The 19,891-nt window shown below is 50.8% G+C and overlaps 1 protein-coding gene across 4 annotated transcripts in view; it reads left to right on the top strand.

Moving 5' to 3' along the window:
* The window catches only part of KIRREL3 (kirre like nephrin family adhesion molecule 3), a 575,278-nt gene that overhangs the window by 458,433 nt on the left and 96,954 nt on the right, over positions 1 to 19,891 (top strand). For all 4 annotated transcript variants that reach the window (XM_015435927.3, XM_045369971.2, XM_005580133.4 and 1 more), the window contains exons 3-4: positions 11,453 to 11,602; positions 16,633 to 16,782. In XM_015435927.3, the coding sequence (XP_015291413.1) occupies positions 11,453 to 11,602; positions 16,633 to 16,782 (300 nt within the window). The remainder of the gene's footprint in view (positions 1 to 11,452; positions 11,603 to 16,632; positions 16,783 to 19,891) is intronic.

The raw sequence follows: 19,891 nt of genomic DNA, 5'->3' as shown, positions 1-19,891 counted from the left end.
CAGACAGGGAGCCCCATCCTTGGGTTGACTGTTTTTTTAAGTATTAAAAATTCCTAGAACATCAAACATATCCATATTGAAATGTGAATATCAAAATGCATTCCAAAGTCGAAAATGAATGTAACTTAGGATTATTCATTGTTTTGGATTGTCTATCATTTTAGATTATTCACACCCTTGCTCTTCTCCATTAACAAAGATAATTAAGAGTTGATTGTATTTGGTCTCCAAGAGGGGAGAAATCCAGGGCATTGCACCAAGATGGTCTGTGTCCAATTGGGAACAACTCCAGGAGCCATGAGAAGACTCATCTATAAGCACCAGGTCTGAGTTGTGATTCTCCACGCAGGTTCAGAGAGCAAGAACAAGGTGCCTTATGCTTTAGGCCGGCCTGCCTGAGCCACACAGTGCATGCCGGGTGGGCCAGGTTTCACACTGTCAGTGGGATGTGGCCACGTAGCCCTTCACAGGACACCTGAAGAGCATCAGAACTGCACAGGGCCTTTGGAATCCTTGAGGTCCTCAGGGCCCTCTCAGGGCTGCCATGGGCAGGACTTAGTCCTTCCAGTGCTGCCTCAGCTCTGCCTTCACCATTTTATACATTGGGGTTCCCTGTGAGATTTTACTGACAAAAAGGGTTGCATGAACTTTCAAAATGTGTGAAAATGCCTTCACTGTGCAGTGGGAACACCAAAGAGCACCCTGAGAGACAGTCACTTGATCAAGGCCACCCAGTGACAGAGTCAGAACTAGAAATAACCCAGGCCCACAGGCCTGTGCTGCGGGCACACAACAGTGCCCTTCAGATGTGGTCCAGGAACCACCTGCAGAAGGATGACCCAGAAGCTATTAAAACGCAGATTCCTTGACCCAGCTCAGACCCACTCTCCCAGAATCTCTGAGTTGGAGCCCAGGAAACTGTTATTTTTAGTCAGTCCCCCAGGTGATCCTCATGTACATGGAAGTTTCAGAACCATGTCTGACTGACAAGGCTACAGCAGCATAAATGATTATTTTGTTTACTTTTTTTAAGGTTTAGGATATAGATCTGACCCCCAAAAGACCAAGTGTCCTTGAGAGACTTGCTTTGACTTCCTTGCACCTTGATTTTATTATTTTCAACCTTAGGACCATCCCTCGCCCCCCGAAATAGGAGTTTGGATAAATTAGAACATCAAGCATCAGGGTTGGGAGGAAGGGATTTAAACCCTGCATTTTACAGATGAGGCATCTGAGCCTTAGTTAAGGGAAGAGTCAGGCCCAAGGGCACACAGTTAAGAGGTGGCAGAGGCAGCACCAACTGGTACCTTCTGGGCCCAGGTGCTCAGGGCAAGGACAAAGCTTTATGTGTCCACATGGTACCCCTTAGACATGGGAGCAAGAGGTGCTGGGCATCTTGGAGTCAGCCAATCCATGGCCTAGCCTCCAGCCTCTCCTGGTGGTGCCCATGTCAATGCCCTCTGAGAAGGGTTGATGGGTACTCTCTCTGCCTGCAGCCAAGCCTGCCTGTAGCCGAGTCTGCAGCTCCTTCTTGGGCTAATGGCATAGTTCCATCCCTGCCCCTTAGTGCCACTCTCTTCCTTCCATGCTGCTCCAACACATCCCAAGGTGCCGGCTCAGTGAGGGCATATTCCAGTCGGAAGACACAAGAGCCTGAGACTCAGAGAAGAAAGGGGGCTTAGCTGGGGTCCCATGGCTGGCCAGCAAGAGGCCTGAGACCACAGACAGGGTCTCTGCTTCATACGTTGTGGAGTGTCTCCCATCTCCACTCCCCCACCATAAACCCACTCTGCTATGCCCATCCCGTCTCATTTAGACCTCCAGGTGACCTCGGGCAGGGATGGATGAGCTCCGTCACGGGCACTGAAGAGCCCGTATTTCCAGCAGCACTTATCAGTGTCTTCGTGGCATCCAGGCCTTGGCTGGATCGATGGAAGAATCCCTCTCCTTGCCACTAATGAGCACAGTGCAGGCTCTGGCCGGGGCTGCCAGCCTGATCATCAGTAGGCAAAGGATTTATAGTGACTTTGGACTCACCCTGCCTCGGCCAACCCAATTGCTCTTCATTAAAGATCCACACTGTCCAGGACAACCTTGGTGGATTTTGTGTCCTGGGGAGAGAAGTGTGAGGCCGGGAGAATCGCAGGCTGCCCACGCTGGCCCACCCGTGTGAGGAGCAAGCATAGGGGAATGTGCCCTCAGACTTTCCACCCCCTCATCCAGCCCTGCGAAGAGCGGTCAGCCTCTTTTTTGTAAGTCCAAGTGAAATTCTAGTGCAATTTCAGGAATGTTCATGAGACTGGCAAGCTTCTCCTCACGCGTGTATCAGAATCAAGATACCAGTGGCTGCAAATGGTGACGCTGGGATGGAAAATGTTTCTTTGTCTCTCTCCCAGTAGAAATTTAGGAGAAACAGACAATAGAGAAAAGACGCTGTCTTCCACCCCTGCCTCGTTCTTCTGGTTTCCCTGTTTATATTTCCAATCCCAGTCTAAAGGGAGAAGATTAGGCTAGATGATCTCTTGCCATCCCAATAGGGTTCAAAACCTGTGCAAACCTCAACAAGAGTTAGATGTTTCACCCAAGGCAGCTACTTCCAACACTCCCAGACTGGAGGAACCCTGTCCCTCTTAGTCACATCAACATCTATAACTTTCCATATTTGGAGGTGAATTCTCAGGTCAACATCAAGTGAGAGGACATCTGAAAATACTTCTCCTACTGCCTGACCCATAGAGAGTGCTCAGTCAGTGTGAGTTCTTCACACCTCCTTCCCAGCTCCAGAACCATTGACCCAGCTACATCTGGGACAGCATCACCTGAGGGATTCTGGACCCCTCTCCATCAGCACATTTAAAACTGAACTCACTGCCTCAGCTCAAGCCTGCTTCTCCTCCTGAGCAGCAAATAGCTCCTCTGTCCTCTATTCATCCTGTCCTGCAAGCCAGAGACTGGGGCCTTTACGCCTTCATCTTCCTCATCTCCTCATCTCCAGTCAAGTGCTATCAGTTCTACCCACAAATGGCTCCTAAATCTATTTCTTCTTTCCATGGATGCAGTGTTAGCCTGAGCCCTCATGACAGCAAATCTTGCTGATCAGTCTCCCTGTCTTCAGATTATCCTCCTTCATTCATCCTCCTTGCTGTCACCACTGTGATCTTTCTAGAACTCAGATCTGAGCATGTGGGTCAAAAACCTTTGATGACTTCTCATGAAGTGTGAACTTCTCGGCACGCGTTCAAGGGCCCACACAGTCCAACCCACCAGGACTTTCTAGATTTACATTCTACTAAGAGCGTCTGCACACACATGCTCCGTGCACCCAGCCTGCTAGGCTTGCAATGATACTGCCAGCTGCCATTGTGGAAGGCAGGCAGGGCCCTGTGCACATCACACAGAATGACCTCTTTTATTCTCACAAACAGCTCAACAAGTATTGATTGCTAACCCAATAGGGAAACTGAGACTCAGAGGGACTAAGCAATTTTCTCAGGAACTTACAGCCATAATGGCAGGGCCAGAGATCAAGCCCAGACCATGTGGCACTGCTGCTTTTATTCCATGAACACATCTGTTCTCCACACTTGACGTAAGCTGTTCCCCATTCCAGGGAACATTCCCGCCTTGTCTTCATCCTGGCCATTTCAGAAGCCAACCCTTCTGTGACTCCTTCTTTGGGACTTTGTGCCTCACTCTGATGCTTATAGTGTAGAGCTTTTTATTCTAGTTTCTTCTGCACATACTTGCCTCCCCACAGGTCAGAGCCTACTCAACAGAAGACATATCGGCCCCTCCTGCACACCCCACACCCAACCTGGGGACTTGGAGACTGCTGAAGTAGCTCCTGCCCATGCCTGAGGCCACCATGGCATCCTGAGAGCTGGCACTATGACTGACACTCCCTAGACCCTCCATAAAAATCCATTTTATTAGTCAATCAGTGGGCCAGAACATACTCTACCGCCCCCAATCCTGCTCCCCTGAGCAGGTCACCAACGGCATTCTGGAAATGTCTGAAAGCTGATCCTCCTGTGTTAGATGCTGGCCCTGTACTATGCAGCAGGAACACAGCAGAATTCAAGACTTGTGTTTCCAGGTATGATCTGAATCATGCTGCCCTTGTCTTTCCCATTCCACCTGATGTTGTTCTCATGTCACCAGCAGCCACTGAGCTGGCTTCTTCTCTCCTTCTCTTCTTCCTATCTGCTTGCTTCTCTGGACAGGGGCAGCTTTCCTTAATCCCATAAGAGGCAACTTGCAAGCTCCGGGCTGGGAGAAAGTCGGCAATAAATATCCCCAGCACAAGTATTCTTAAGCCTTTTCCAATTGGTCACTAATAAAAGGCAGACAGTGACATCTGAGCCCTTTCTGCATGGCTGACCCGACACTCCAGGAGACTGTGAAGCCAACTGGGATGAGCAGAAGAGGCAGAGCCAATGGGAGGGCTCACCCACTGTCTCCTGCACCACCCACACAGCTTTCTAATGGGTACAACTTCAGATTTGCAAAGCCTCCGTTCTCAGCTCGGGGACTCCGCAAGACAGGTGCTCCTCTTGTCCCTGTTTTAACAGTCCCAAGCACAGGAAAGACTTATGGATAGTGATGAAAGTAAGAATGACCCTTTGTAAAACACCTGTCTACCAAGACTATTTACATATAAAACCTCTCATGCTCACAGCAGCTTTGCCAGGGAGGTGTGTCATCCCCATTTTTCAGATAAGGAAACTGAGGCTCAGAAAGGGTGAGGCACTGGCCTCAGATCACACTGCTAGGGCCAAGGTCAGAGTTCCTTCCCAGGCCTGACTGACCCTGTGTTCTTCCTACTGTCCAGGACCCAGGCTCCGACAGGTGAGCCATCGATTGGGTGCTCCGGGCAGGTGACGGAGGGTTACCCATCACTCATGGTCTTGCTTATATTTTTTTCCTACCCCAGAATGACATTTCTCCTCCATCACTTTCCCCATATGATGATTCCTCCTCCAGGATGCCTTCTCTGCTTCCTCCCTGCAACTCCCTTGCTTGAAGCAGGACTCTCCTAAACCCCCAAAAAGCTTTATATGACTTCTCTATGAGACCACTTTATCCCTTGTAATCCAGTGACCTGTGGTCAAATGTGACCATCCAAGGCTCTCAGCGAGTTTCACAGAATGTCCTGAGAGCTGAGGGGGGCAGGTAGGGTTTCAGCTGGGCTGCCCACACTCACAGGCATGCAGGCGGGTGTGTGCATGTGTTAGCACCAGGCTCCTTAGAAGCAAGGGCAATCATTTCTGACCTTATATTAGTGACCCTCACTTCCTGTCCAGGTCTGGCTGGGTTTAATCCTAAGGGGAGTGGCCATGTCCCCTCAATCTGCTGCTGGAACAAAGGCCAGGCCAAATGACCAGTGGAGAAAGGGGAGGCAGGGAGTGAGCCCACCCTTGAGCTACCTCCTGATTGACTCTGAACTGCCTCCAAGCGTGGATGGGAAGAGAATTGCACAGGGGTCGAGTGCAATGGCTCACACCTGTAATCCCAGCATTTTGGGAGGCTGAGAGTGGGCAGATCACTCGAGGTCGGGAGTTCAAGACCGGCCTGGGCAACATGGTGAAACCCTGTCTCTACTAAAAATACAAAAATTAGCCAGGCATAGTGGTGTACACCTGTAGTCTCAGCTACTCGGGAGGCTGAGGCAGGAGAATCCCTTGAACCCAGGAGGCAGAGGTTGCAGTGATCTGAGATCATACCATTGCACTCCATCCTGGGCGACAAGAGCAAGACTCCATCTCAAAAATAAAAAAAAATAGATGATCTGAGGAGGCTGCCTTGTTGGTGGGGTGAGTACTTGTTTGAGAATCAAAATCTGCGTTTGAGACCCTTGGTTCAACAACCCACATCGGATAGTGGTGAGAAAACAGGGCTGAACCCAGATCACTGGGGTTTGAGTAACACCTGAGCTAACTAAGTGAATTTGCGCAAGTCCCTGCTGTGAGCCTCGATTCATCTATAAAATGTGGGTAATATGGCTAATGTGCATGCCAGAAACAACATATACGGTCAAAGACCTGGCATCAAGGAAATCTTCCATGAACAGCATTCTTGTTTTCTCCTGTCAAGCCTGATTCCTTGAGACTCCAGCCCACCCTGTGATTTCTCATCTTTCTCCTGTGTGGTGTGCTCTGCATAGTATCTGCCGGGTTAGGAGTTTATAATGCAAAAGCAATTTTCCTGCAGTGACCACCGATCTCAGCAGACCAACAAGAGCAGGCAAACTCTAAGTGCAAAGGCACATGTGACAGACATGTAACCGACGCTCACCCACAGCTGGGAACACAAGACAGAAAAGATAGCTGTGGCCCCTGCCCTCAAGAAGTGTACCCTGTTTCTTCCTTATTTGTTTCATCAGCATCTGACATATAGTAGATGCTCAATAAAGGTTTGGAGAAATTGATGAAGAAGAGGCAAAATGAGAAACTAGAGAGAAGATGAGAAAAGAGAAGATTCCCTGTGGGTCACAGGAGCTGCCTAGGAAGAGAACTGGGCCTTCAATGAAAGGTGGGGTTGCTTAGCAGGAGGGGGCGCCTTGGGCAGGGTCAGGGAGCGAGGTGCATCCCAGGACAATGAAACAGCGAGGAGAACTCAGGGCAGGTGGCCTTAGTGATCAGCCAGCACAGGGGTGCTGTGGAGCTCCCAGGAAGAAAAGGAGCTGGATTTTGGAGATTAGAATCCAGCATGGAAGGTTGGGCGTTGTCCCGGAGAGAGTGGAGAACCATGAGAGGTCCCACCCTTTAAAAGAGGGGAGCCCTAAAGCAAGTGGTGAACTAAGAAGGAAATCCAGGTTCAGCACATTAATGGATCAGGCAAAGAGAACATTCAGAGTCTGTGGCAAGACCCCAGGCTGGGGCAATGAGAGCTTGAACTTGGGTGGTAGCAGTGGGAACAGAGAGGAAAGGGGAAGTCTGAGAGATGTGCAGCCTGCTGGGCTAGGCTCAGTGATGGTGACACACTCAAAAAAAAGCATGGCACCGGGCGCAGTGGCTCATACCCGTAATCCCAGCACTTTGGGAGGTCGAGGCAGGTGGATCACGAGGTCAGGAGTTCCAGACCAGCCTGGCTAATACGGTGAAACCCCATCTCTACTAAAACTACAAAAATTAGAAGGCGTGGTGGCGCGTGCCTGTAGTCCCAGCTACTCAATAGGCTGAGGCAGAAGAATCACTTGAACCCAGGAGGCAAGGGTTGCAGTAAGCGGAGATCGTGCCACTGCACTACAGCCTGGGCAACAGAGTGAGACTCCATCTTAAAAAAAATAATAAAATAAAAATAAAAGTGTGGGATGGGGAGGTTGCACCGACCGCCAAGGCTTCACACCAGGGGAACGTCATCGGGGAAAATGGGAAGCAGAGAAGATGGAAGTCTTGGGCCGGTGGAAGGTGCTAGGTGTGCCACATCTCTACCGAGAGCAGGACCCGAGCCTGGGAGGCACCTACTCTGTGTTCCATCTGAGACCCTCAGGTGTGATGAGGAGGGGGCATAGCTGTGAGCTCCTGGAGGGGTGACCAGGCCTGTTCCCCTGCTCCTCACCAGACAGCACAGTGCCTGCCTCACTGCAGGGTTCAGCCATGTGTGTGGAAGAAACAGGTTCTCAGAAGCTCACTGTCTACTTAAGGTGCTAACCCAGGAGGTTGCAGAGAATGACCTTGGGTTCACTCGCATTTCACTTCTTTAGAGTGGAAAAGAAAATGAGGAAAATAAAGCAAGTAGAAGCCAGGCACGGTGGCTCATGCCTGTGATCCCAGTACTTTGGGAGTCCGAGGTGGGAGGATCACTTGAGGTCAGAAGTTCAAGACCAGCCAACATGGCCAACATGGTGAAACCCTGTCTCCACTAAAAATACAAAAATTAGCTGGGCATGGTGGTGCACACCTGTAACCCCAGCTACTCAGGAGGCTGAGGCAGGAGAATCGCTTGAACCCGGGAGGCGGAGGTTGCAGTGAGCCAAGATTGCCCCACTGAACTCCAACTTGGGCGACAGAGTGAGACTCAGTCTCAAAAGAAAATAAAGAGTTGGTGGGTGAGGAGTATTCTTCTGGCAATAACTTACAGCCATGGCTCAAAAGCTGTGCTCTGAGGGGCTCTTGAGCCCAAATGAGAGGCCTCAAGATCTGTCAGATGGATGAAAAAAAAGTGGGCTCCATCCCTCCATCTCCACCTTCATCCATGGCACCTCAACTTTTATCCACTCTAGATACTCAGTAACAGTTTAAAATTCATTAAAAAAAAAAAACTCATTGGTTTAAAAAAGTAATTATAGTGACTTAAATATAATGTGCAAAAATTAAAATTAGACTGAAAAGGGAAATTGTCAGAGTACTGTGTCCCATCCCCAAAAATAATAGTTTGTAAATCATGTCCTTTGGGTGGATTTTTCCTGTGAACTCATCTGCCCTAGAAACAGTCTTTCCATAGAAAAGCTAGTGGATCCAAGCAGACAGAATGTGACAGGCTCTAGGAAGGCTTTTTTTTTTTTTTTTTTTTTTAGACCAAGTCTCACTCTGTCACCCAGGCTGGAGTGCAGTGGGGCGGTCTTGGCTCACTGCAACCTGTGGGATTCTACACCTCCAAGCCTGCTCAGATGGCATCAGGCGATGTTCCTCCTCGAAAGGCCCTGTCCTACTCAGCTCCATCCCGTCAGGTTCCTTTCTTGCAGACCCCAGGTCTTATTCCAGGGATCTTGTGCCTGCTGCCACCCCTGACTCTGAGACACCCACCAAAAGGGTCTGTAGCCACTCAGAGTCCACCTCCACGGCCTGCTTTAACTGGGCCCCCCTCCCAGCGTTGCCTTCCTCCAGAGCCTGGTTTCCATGGTGATAGCCCCCTCCTCTCCCTGGGGGCTCCAGCCAGTCCACAACTTACCCTTGGCCCTCAGATGCTTCCTGCACCCCACCTCCCCGGGGGCCCTCACCCAGTACCTCCCACACCTTCCTCCAAGAGGATGCGGGCTGGAGAGAGACCGGGACTGTTACCCATTGTGGGTGCTTCCTAATAATGGACATCTCAGAGGGCTCGGGCACTGCTTCATTTAAGGCGCTCTCATTATAACCCCCTCCGCGTCCAGCTGACAACCTGATAATTCTCTCTGATAGCACAATCTTCGGCAGTCACTGCGGCTGTCTTGACTCTGTCCTTCTTGCAAGAAAGATTTTGAGATAAAAGGATGAGCTGTGAAATCATCATTAGAGTAAAAGGAGCCTAGAGAAGGAGCCCTTTCCGCCCACGCCCTCCCTCTCCATGCTTCCCCTCACGCTCCTCCCCTGCTTCCTTCTCTTCCTCTCCCTCACCTTTTCTCTCCCACGTCCTCACTTCACTCCTCTGCTTTCTCTCCAGTTCCTCCCTCCTCTCCTCTCCTCCTCTCTCATCTCTTCCCTCCTTTTCTACCCTGTTTTGGTGCCAGAAACAGTCTAATTACAACAGAGAGCTTGAAGAGACAGAGAGGAAAAAAAAAAACCCTACCATACATAGCTGATTAAAATGTCCTATGAAATCTAATTTGTAAAGCTCAAATCAGAACAAAAAGTGTTACTCCCACAATTCAAGGCCAATTGGATTTTTAATGAGACTCCTCAGAGACCCTGCCAAGCTCTCATCAGGTTGTGAACTCGGCCACCTTCCTGCCTGCCCCCAGCTCTCCACCGTGAAACTCACCCCTCCTTCTGGGGAGCCTCCACCCCAAGCTCTGCTGCCATCCAGGCTCCCCTGGGTTGATACACACCAAGTGTCCCCTTCTTGGGGTCATCTGTTGCTGAGAGCTCAGTCCTAGGTGTGGCCCAAGCCTGGGGCTTTTTGTCCCCAAGATGGGCAGTAGCCAGTGTCCAGGACCTCTGTGGCTGCCCCTGACTCTCCCAGGTCGGGGAGGAGAGGCCACAGCATCAGCAGCTGGCGCGCCAGGTTCCATTTTGCCTCAATCAGGTCTGGGTCTGAAGAGCAGGAGGTAGGATAAAGGAAAGAGGGAGGGCTTGGAATGCAGATGGGCCCCTGCTGAAACCCCCGCTCTACCACTCATTAGCTGTGTGACCTTGGGCAGGTTACTGTGCCTCTCTGATCCTGGTTTCTTTGTTGTAAAATGGGGCTATTTCTGCTCTGAAGTATAATTAAGTGGATCACAGGAGAAGGGGTTGTGTGAAGCACTGGTCGTATTGTGGGCCAGATGCTCAGTGAATGTCAGCGTCCCATATGTCCATTCAGCTGTGGACTCCCAGGAGACACCGATCACATCACACCTCCTCATCAGCAACTCCCTCCAAGGCCAGGCATGAGGATCTGCACATAGTGTATGTAGCTCAGTAGAAGACAGCATGGTCTTTGGAGCCAGAAAGACTTGGATTCACAGCACCCCCCACCCCCACTCCCACTAGACAGTTCCCTGGGCAATTCAGTTAACCCTGAGCCTCCGTTTCCTAAAGCCCTGTAAAATGGGGTTGACAATGCCCCATACGAGCGTTGCCACAGTGATAACTAGAGTCAGGGCATGTGCTGTATTTGGTGAGCAATTCACAAGCACAACTCCCGTTACTATTTTTCACCTCCCTGTGCCTCATTCCCCCATCTGGAAAATGGGGATAAAAATGGTGCTTACTGTTTTTAGGTTGTTATGAGGATGAAAATATTAATGAACTAATATTTTAAAGCCTCAAAATAGAGCATGGCATCTTAAAAGCATTGTGGGTGGGTTTGTTTAATAAAATACTGTCAACTGACTCTCTTCGATGGTTCTGGCCATCTCATTTTGATGTGGCATGGTGTTCCTAATGATTTTTTCCCAAGTGATTGTGAGGCTGGAGTAAGGTCTGCTGCGGAAAAGAAACGGACAGGGAGGACATGGTGGGACAGCACACCTCCTCAGCACACCTCCTGCCACACTGCACCACCACCCACCCCTCTGAACTTGGCCCTCAGCCCACCCCAGGAGCCAATGAAACAACAAAATGATTTCCTGAATTCTCAGGTTTAACCAAAGCCACACCACCCTCCATCGCCCACCTTCTTAACACACAGCCACCACAGAATGCTTCTAGCTAGAGGTCTCTCTCTCTCTCTCCTGTTTCTGCCCTGTGGAACTGTGTGCCCAGCACATGGCATTAAGTAGGAGCTCACCAATGCATGGGAAGTGGCACATCCCAACGGTGGAAGGAGATGGCCCATAGGGAGCTGGGGTGTGGCTAGACCAGTCCATGTGTTAGGGACTCATGGGCAGAGGGGCCGGAGCTGGAAGCCAGCTCCTCACAGGAGGGCATAGAGCTGGGGCTGAGACCAGTTAGGAAGTTCTACCAGACCCCCAGCAGAAAAGCCAGGTGATTCAGGAGGCTCAGTCTCCTGGGCCAGCCCTGCTCTGCTGCTCTGCTTCCATAGCTGGAGGGGAGCCTTCTCACCCCTGCAGCCAGCAGGTAACTGACCGTTGTGTTTGTCTCCTTCCCAGGTCAAGTCTATTCCTTCAGCCAGCAGCCCCAGGACCAAGTGGTGGTGTCGGGACAGCCAGTGACGCTACTGTGCGCCATCCCTGAATACGATGGCTTTGTTCTGTGGATCAAGGACGGCTTGGCTCTGGGTGTGGGCAGGGACCTCTCAAGTGAGTACCTCCAGACCTCCTGGGGCGGGCCTGGGGCTGTCACTCCCTTACTAACCCATCCGCCTTCCTAGGGAGCACCCATCTTCACAGGCATCTGGGTATCAAATCTCCAGCTTTCACTGCAACTCCTCAGGCAGGATGAGGTTAGACAAGCACTGCACCCAGCATCCCTAGACTCTGAGGGCCTCGGATGTGCATAATGAACCATGAGCAAACCCTCAGTCTAGCGGTGGGTCCTAACATAACTCGACAATGCCCTCGAGCATCTACTCCAAAGTCAAACATGATTCATGTAAAGTCCAGTTTCCAGAAATCAAGTGTTCCTGTGTCTTGGCCCAAGATGCACCCCCGCATTTATTAAGGCATGATTATTAAGAAAATACAAGTCACAACCTGGTTCTTCCAGGCTTCTCACCCATTAAAGGGAACCAAGTAAACTGAAAATTCACAAAGACACCTGGTTGATCTTAGGAGCTATCACGAGATGGGAAGAAAAGACAGGAAGTATTAAAAATAAATTTCAAACCATGTTCGGCTTGGGCAGGCTGGTGTTCAGCAAAGCTACCCTGGGGCAGGCAGTGAGGGTTCCGGTGGTTGTTGATGGCTGACATGTGAACTCACTGGCCAGTGCCGACAACAGATCATTTGTTAACTATTGTGAATAGCGACCCAGTAAGACTATACAGATGCTTTTCCAATCCATCCTCTTCCCTGGAGAAAAAAAACAATGGCTCCTGCCCCTGGTCACACACCCTTCAGCTATCATTATTCTGTCCTGCAGGTAGGCAGTGGTTGTTTGTTAGGCTTGGCATACACAGTAAAATTCAGGAGTGACCCCTGGGTGTCATTCCCCTGTGATTTGGGAAGAGCTGAGGGTGGAGGAGGAGAGAAAAATATTATTCAACTGAGAAGAAACTTTGCGTCTCGCGTGGTGTACGGCTGCAGGAAAATAAAAATCGAAGTGTACTCAGGAACATGATGGCTGGGAAATTAATATTTTACAATGTGAGTTATGTCTTGCCAAAAATGTATATTGAAACATTATAGCAATGGTCAATAGCAGGCACAAGGTTTGAATGCTGCAGCCCAGCTGAGCATGGATAAAATACACAAAAATATCTCCAAAATATACTGTGCTGCCATAAAGTTTAACTGTTATGGGAACCAGTCAATTTCAGAGACTCCGAACGCCTTTACCCTAGAGAAACTCGGGGAGTGATACAACCTTCCCAAACTAGAATAGTTGGTGCACTGGATGGCTCTGAGTTGGGGTGAGCACTGCCGCTAGTTAAGGAGGTTGTCTGAGGTCGCTGTCAGTGGGTCTCCAACTTCCGTCAGGGACTGGGGTCTTGTTGGGTCAGTGGCCAAGAGGAGGCTCAGGTCAGCAGGGATGGTGCAGAGGGTGGTCATCCCAGCACAGATAACTGACTCTCTAGCATCCAGTGGCATGAATGGCTTTCTGGGATCCAGGACTGGTACCTGCTCAGGGCTGCAGGACAACGGCCTCTGACGAACTGGGGCCTGTGTCCTCTCCAGCTTGACTTGGTTTGCCTCTCCGTACAGAGCCAACGACCTCAAACTCCTGATAAAATACTTGCCCTGTATGTTATCACTTGTCCCAAAAACAGCATCATGGCAATCATGACAGATACTTACATGCTCAATTAACTCTGCTCGCTTGCCTGATGTGGAAACAGGCAGGACAGCCCTCAACTCAATTCAGCAAGTACTTGTAGAGCACTTAACACTGCGAAAGCTCTCTTACAGAGAAACTGAGGCCCAGGGTTGTGGGATTTCAGCCTGCTACATCTCTGTCCTCTCCCACTGTAACCGTGTGGCCCCCCCTGAATCTCCCAGAAATGACACCCTCCCTGAAGTCCTAAATGTTTTTCTAGTCGCCGAAGCTGGAAAAAAGAGTCAAAGAAAATGATTTATAAACGCACTTCCTCATATTGATAGAACATTTTTCTTCTAAGAAGCTCAAGTACTTCACAGACATTATCTCATAAATCTACAGTGATCCGGAGGGAGAAAAGAAGGATTTTCCCGTTTGTTGGACAGGTAAACAAAGTCACAACTGAGAAAGAAATTGACTCAACTCTATAACCAATCCCAGTGCATGAGACCTACCTGTTAAACCCAAAGGGCCCAGATACGCTGTATGCTCTCCCTTCTAAAGATGAAGACCTGTGTGGCCACCTGACCTCATGACTTACCTTTCTCTTCATTTAAATTGGCATTTATAGACCACTTACAATGTGCCAGGCACTTTACATAGATTATCCTATTTAACCTTCACCATAACCTTATAAGGTACTGGTATTGTCCCCATAAAATGGGGACTGCCACATAGTAAGTAGTCTATGAGGCACAAAGAAGTTAAAGTAATTCACCCAAGACAGCAGAGCTAGGAAGTGATCCAGCTGGCACTGGAACCCAGGCAACTCAACTGCAGAACCCAGACTCTAAGTAATTTTGCTTCCTTTGGGAGTAGCAAGAGAGAGTAATGACACTGTGGAAGGAGCTAGAACTTTCTCAGAATCCATGCTTCCGAGTCTGTTTTTCAAAGATGCTGCCAGTCCTTGGGATAGCATCACAGCTCGCTGCCTAATTAGGCAAATACAAACAAACCCATCACTGATGTTTTCAGCAGCTCGTGAGAGCAAAATCCTGCTGTTGATAGCTTGCAAGACAACAAAAACAGAAGCTCCAGCCAAAATGCCTGCAGGAGACCAGAGACTAATCACAGGATAGTGGGATCCAGAGGCTGGGCTGGAGGGGCTGGGGGTGGCCAGGCAGCTACAACGAAGGCAGCAGCAGCAGGGAGAGGATAGGGCTAGAACCCATTTCCAGCCCCTCTCCTGGCCCTCGGAGGAAGACAGCTTAACTCACCTGGGCTCCTTCCCAAAGCCCGGCAGAAGGCAGGAAGTGTGGGCAAGAGGAGAGGCCGTGCTCTCAGGGGTGCAGCCGAGGCCTTGTGAGCTTTTCTGGCCAGGCCTGCACAGCGGGGGATGACAGGGCCATTTTATTGCATGAGGAGGATGGGAGCCATGAAGACATGAGTCTGAAGGGCCCTGCTGCACAGGAAGCACTCCAGAGCATGGCTGGCAGAGGATCATCACGGCTACCTCCCCCGACCAGGAACGAGTGCTGGTGGCCCCTTGTCCAGCCCACCCCCAAGGAGACCTGCCCCACCTCCAGAAGACGCTTCACTTATGATGGTGAGAGGGGCCTTCAAGCTCATCTAGCCTGATCTTTCACCTTGTGTAGAAATCACCTCCGCAACGTTCCTGAGAGGCGATCATCCAACCTCTGCTTGAATACAGCCAGTGATGGGGACCTCACTACCATCTCTGGCAGCCCAGATCCTCGTTGGATACCTCAAATACTTGAGAACATTCTAACGTACCCGCCCCCCACCACATGTTAATTCTGCCTGTTGGTGCTAGCGTCGCCCTTGGGAGCTCAGGAACACATCTAACCCACACGAGAGACTGTTTGAAATACTTGAGGCAAGCTCTTGCAGGTCTCCCTGTCTGTCTTTGTTTCTGTCTCTCACTAGCTTAAGCCCTCATCTTCTCTTTAAAAGGCTGAATGTGTCCCATCTCATCCTCCCACAGCACCCGTCTGAGAACGCTCCCTGTGCTCGTGAGGGTCCTTCAAAAGGAGGAGCAGTCTGGGGCTGCCAGAGGGGAGTGGAAGCTGAGGGCAGCCTCTGAGGAGAGAAGGGAATGAGGACAGAGATGAAGAATGGCGGGGATTGGGGTGCAGTTGTAAATCCACACAGTGAGGGACTCAGGGGAGGGCAGAGCTCGGTGAGGAGATGGATGGAAAGTGGATCCTACTGGGAGAAAGTAGGGAGGTTTAGGTCCTGAGACCCAGGAAAAAGAGGATCTGCCCAACGTGGCCAGCCACGACTTCAGTCGGCATTTATTTTCAACCCTACACAGCAGCAGGAGCACTGATTAATGATTTATATTCTCAAACTTTTATTTATCTCTTATTCATTGCCCATGGTACAAGGGGCCCCCAATTCTGAAGTGTCCTGAGCACTTAAGTGCGTCACCAGGCCCTGGGGTTTGCGGGACATGAGGAATGATGAGACGGGGCCACTGTGGCTCCAAGTGACCCGAGGTTCCTGGACACTGGGAGGGTGGGCCTAGATTTCTACTTCCTGTCCGTCCTGAAACGAAACTTTTTGCAAAGTCACTCTTGATCCTTTTCTAAATATTTCTCTTTTTCCTTCCTTCTCTCTCTGTCTTCTCTCTGTAATTCTCAGCCTGGGTCTCTCTGTCTCTCTCTCTCTCTCTCCACTCTATCTTATCAAAATGCATGTCTGCTCGGTAGACCACAGTGCTGAGCCCACCACTTTCCAGAATAATAACCCAGCGGTGTCTGTCCACACTTAGCGTTTCCATCTCTTCTCCCTCTTTCCTCTCTAACAGTGGCTCCTCTGATTTTCCTGAACTTGAAACCAACAAGACCCTTACATGGCCGGGCATGGTGGCTCATGCCTATAATCCTAGAACTTTGGGAGGTTGAGGAGGGAGAACTGCCTAAGTCCAGGAGTTCAAGACCAGCCAGGGTGACATAGTGAGATCCCATCTCTACAAAAGATTTAAAAAAAAAAAAAAATTAGCCAACGTGGTGGTGCATGCCTGTAGTCCCAGTTACTTGGGAGGCTGAGGTGGGAGGATCACTTGAGTCTGGGAGGTGGAAGCTGCAGAGAGCTATGATCCTGCCACTATACTTCAACCTGAGTGACACAGCAAGACCCTGTCTCAAAAACAAACAAACAAAATGCCCTTATACACACACACACAGAGAGAGAGAGAGAGAGAGCGTGCGCCAATGCCTTAGGAAAGCTCTTGCATTTGTGTTCCTTGAACTGAGATCAGAGCCCTGAGCAATCACCTGCTCTGCCAGCCTTATAGAATGGCCCCTGCTTGGGTCCCCCACTCTGTGCCTCTTTGTCATGGGAGTCCCCTCCACCCCGCCCCAGCTCCCTGACCTGCCTGTTGTCTCCACAGGTTACCCACAGTACCTGGTGGTGGGGAACCACCTGTCGGGGGAGCACCACCTGAAGATCCTGCGGGCCGAGTTGCAAGACGATGCGGTGTACGAGTGTCAGGCCATCCAGGCCGCCATCCGCTCCCGCCCCGCACGCCTCACGGTCCTGGGTAAGAACCATCTGCACACGGGGCAGGGACACTACGTGAAGCACCAAGGGCTCAGCCCCAAGAGGGTATCTTTTTGGTCAGACATGGAGAGACTCCCCTCTGGGGATCATCCCACAGGGCTCCAGACACTGCTGCTTCTACAAGGTCTATGCCCACCTTCCCACCCAAACGGGACAGGCGACGGCTCTTTCCCTAGGAAACCAGACAGCCAGTGCCAGCAGACTCAGTCCAACTCCAGTGTGTTTGATGGTGCCTTAGGCAGCTAATTAGGGCTCCTACGTACTTATTTATTCCATCAGAAAGCATGCTTTGCACACGTTATCTAAGCCAGGCTCCTTGCCAGGAAGAATGTGGCACAGGCCGCGGGTCCCTTCTTTCTGCACTGACCCCCACTCCAGTGCTAATAAAGCCCTATGTGTCCACCTTCTCTGTAGAATCAGCGCGAGAGTCTCCCCATGATTCTAGTATCTATGTGGACACCAGTGACCCCCGTGACTTCTCCACCCCCCACTGCTCCCTGGGAATCCTGGCTGACCGGGCCTTCCTAGGAAAATTCATCTCAGGTCCTTATTCCAAATCCTACTTTTCCCCTTGGTCTTTCTTCATCTTATGTTCCCAGGAGCCCAGCGTTCCTGGATCATCCTACCTGAAGGCAGGGGATTGGGCTCGGTGACCTCTTCAACCACCTAGTTCTGATTTAGAGGTCAGTCCTGGGAGTCTCCCTCCTCTGGCCAAAGGTTACTGAGGATCGAGGCTGCTGGGAACCAGGCCTTGCACATAAGTCATGAGAGCTCACATTTGCCAAGCAGTTCACCGTAGCTCTCCAGGCTCTTTCACGCACTTGACCTCCACTGTTTCTGACGCTACTCGGTGGGACAGGGACTGTTACCCCAGGTGAGAAACCAAGGCCCACAGATGCAAAGGGCTTGGCCCATGGGCTCCTGGCCAGGGCTCCAGGACTTCACCTCGCTGCCCCCTTACATGAGAGTCTGTGCCAGGCACGCATACAGGAGGGAAGTGGGAAAGCCCAGGCCCACCCCTTAGCAGCTGTTGTGAAGGTTCAACAACAGGGTCAGCAGCTGGGGTGCTGCCTCCTCTCCTGGCAGCTAAAGCACGCGGCTGCTCAGAGATGAAATATTTAAAAGCATGTCAGGTTATCTTCAGATCTACACGGCCAAAGACACCAGGGCAGATTATTCCAAGCAGTGCAGCAGACAGGCCCTGGAGGACCCCTTACCAAGCTCGGAGCTTGGCTTCTTGAGACACAGGGGAAGAACTTGGGGCCAGCCTCAGAAACCTTCTGCAACCTTTGAAATCTCCCCTGGCCCGCGATGAAAGGAATGAGAAAATCAACCTGTTCTGGCGGGGGTAAATAAGTTGGGATTCCATGGCCAGGAAGCGGGCCTTCCGAGGAGTAATTGGGGTATTAAAGGCAGCAGCGCCGTTCTCATTTCTCCCAATGTGGTGACTAAAATGAGAATGAGTCTGCCATGTGGTATGGGGGTTGTGGGAGGACAGGAGGAAGAATTAGTTTCTGATTTTGAGGGTTGTAAAATGCCAGAACAGATTTGCTAAGTTGTAGGCTCCTCATCTTCAGAGATGGTTCAGCCCCTCCCTCCTCAGAAGAATCTGCCTCTACGGACTCATACACCTTCTAGAGGGGCCAGAGGATGCTGGAACCACAGGAACATGAGCATTGTCCACTCCTCTGACTTCACAGGGACCAAAAATAGATGGAGCCACATCTCATCCTTAAGGCTGTATCGACTTCCCCAGTCCTGACGTGATCACTACACGTCCTTTCCTCTCTGCTCTATGTTAGGTAACAAAGTCCAACGTATTAAAAGTCCAGATTATTTCAAATGTTTTACAGATGAGAGAATGGAAACTCAGAAAGGCAAAGGCACTCACAAGAGGTGACACAGCTTAATTAACCTTCAAAATCAACTCCAGATTTTTCAGCTCCAAGCTCTTTGCCTAGCCTTCTGTTCCCAGATGTCAGCAGAGCCTCATCAGTCTGGCTGGTGAGGGGCCAGGCTTCTCAAAGCAGGGCCTCAGGATCCAATCTGAACAGACCCGATTTTGTCTTAGGTCATGTCTAAAAGGCATTCGCTCCCCTTTCCTCTCCAGTGGCATGGCCTGACACCGCCCTCTGGGCACAGAGCTGGGTTTGTGTGGGGGAGATGTTTTATTCAAGTCTGGAGATCAGCGGAAGGAGGGCAGAGGAAGTTTCCATGGTGCCCCAGCAGGGTCCCCTCCATGAAATTCCTGAGAGCCAGAAAGGGAGCCTGAGCCAGCATCTTGTCCATCAGCCTTTCAGGCAGCTCCACAAAAACCATTCATCCTGAACGAACTAAAACCCCAGGCAAGACAGTGCTTCCCAGCACTCTGCCTGTGGTCCTCCCTGACTCCCTGGGACACTCCCAGGTCCCCACCCCAGCTGGTCTTGTAGGGCTCCGCCTGGCTGAGTGTCCTGGGGTATAGCGCCCCACCTACTGCTCTGCAAGGAGGCCCCCAATGCAGCAGTCGACCCAGCCAGCCGGAAAGGGACCCCTGGTCTGGGGAAGGTAGATGGACAGAGCGGCTGTTCCCACAGATGGGGGAGAGGTGTTTCTGCCCCTTGGTCCAGCCACGTTCCCTACCAAGACCCCATCTGCTTTGCTGTGACATCTCAGCCCGGGAAAATGTCCCAGCCAGTTCCCCAAGGGGGGCTGCTTTCCCTGTGTTCCAGGAATGAGAGAGCTTCCTAATTTAGTCTGTATTTGCCTGAGATAGATTTTTAATTAAATAAAGTAAGAGCCTGATTAGAACCTGCGGAAGATGCGAGAGCAGAATCAGATGGTATTCCGGCAAAATTGCAAAGCAAACACTTTGGCTAGAACAGAGGGAGGCCCCCGGGGGTCTTCCATCAAAGTACCAAGTGAGGAGGGCAAATACGAGAGATTATATAGCCAACAGATGTGCATTGTTAAAATATGCATCTGCCGGCCGCGTGCTCAGATGAAGCCAGAGGGCCAGCTCGCAGAGCCGCCGGGCCCTAGGGAGGGCAGGGGACTCGGCCTGGCAGCCAAGCCTAGAGTCACAGACACATTAATTAGCGTTGTGTTTC

Source organism: Macaca fascicularis, chromosome 14 (genome assembly GCF_037993035.2).
Source record: "Macaca fascicularis isolate 582-1 chromosome 14, T2T-MFA8v1.1".
NCBI lineage: Eukaryota > Metazoa > Chordata > Mammalia > Primates > Cercopithecidae > Macaca > Macaca fascicularis.
This window is presented reverse-complemented; position numbering and strand designations above follow the sequence as displayed.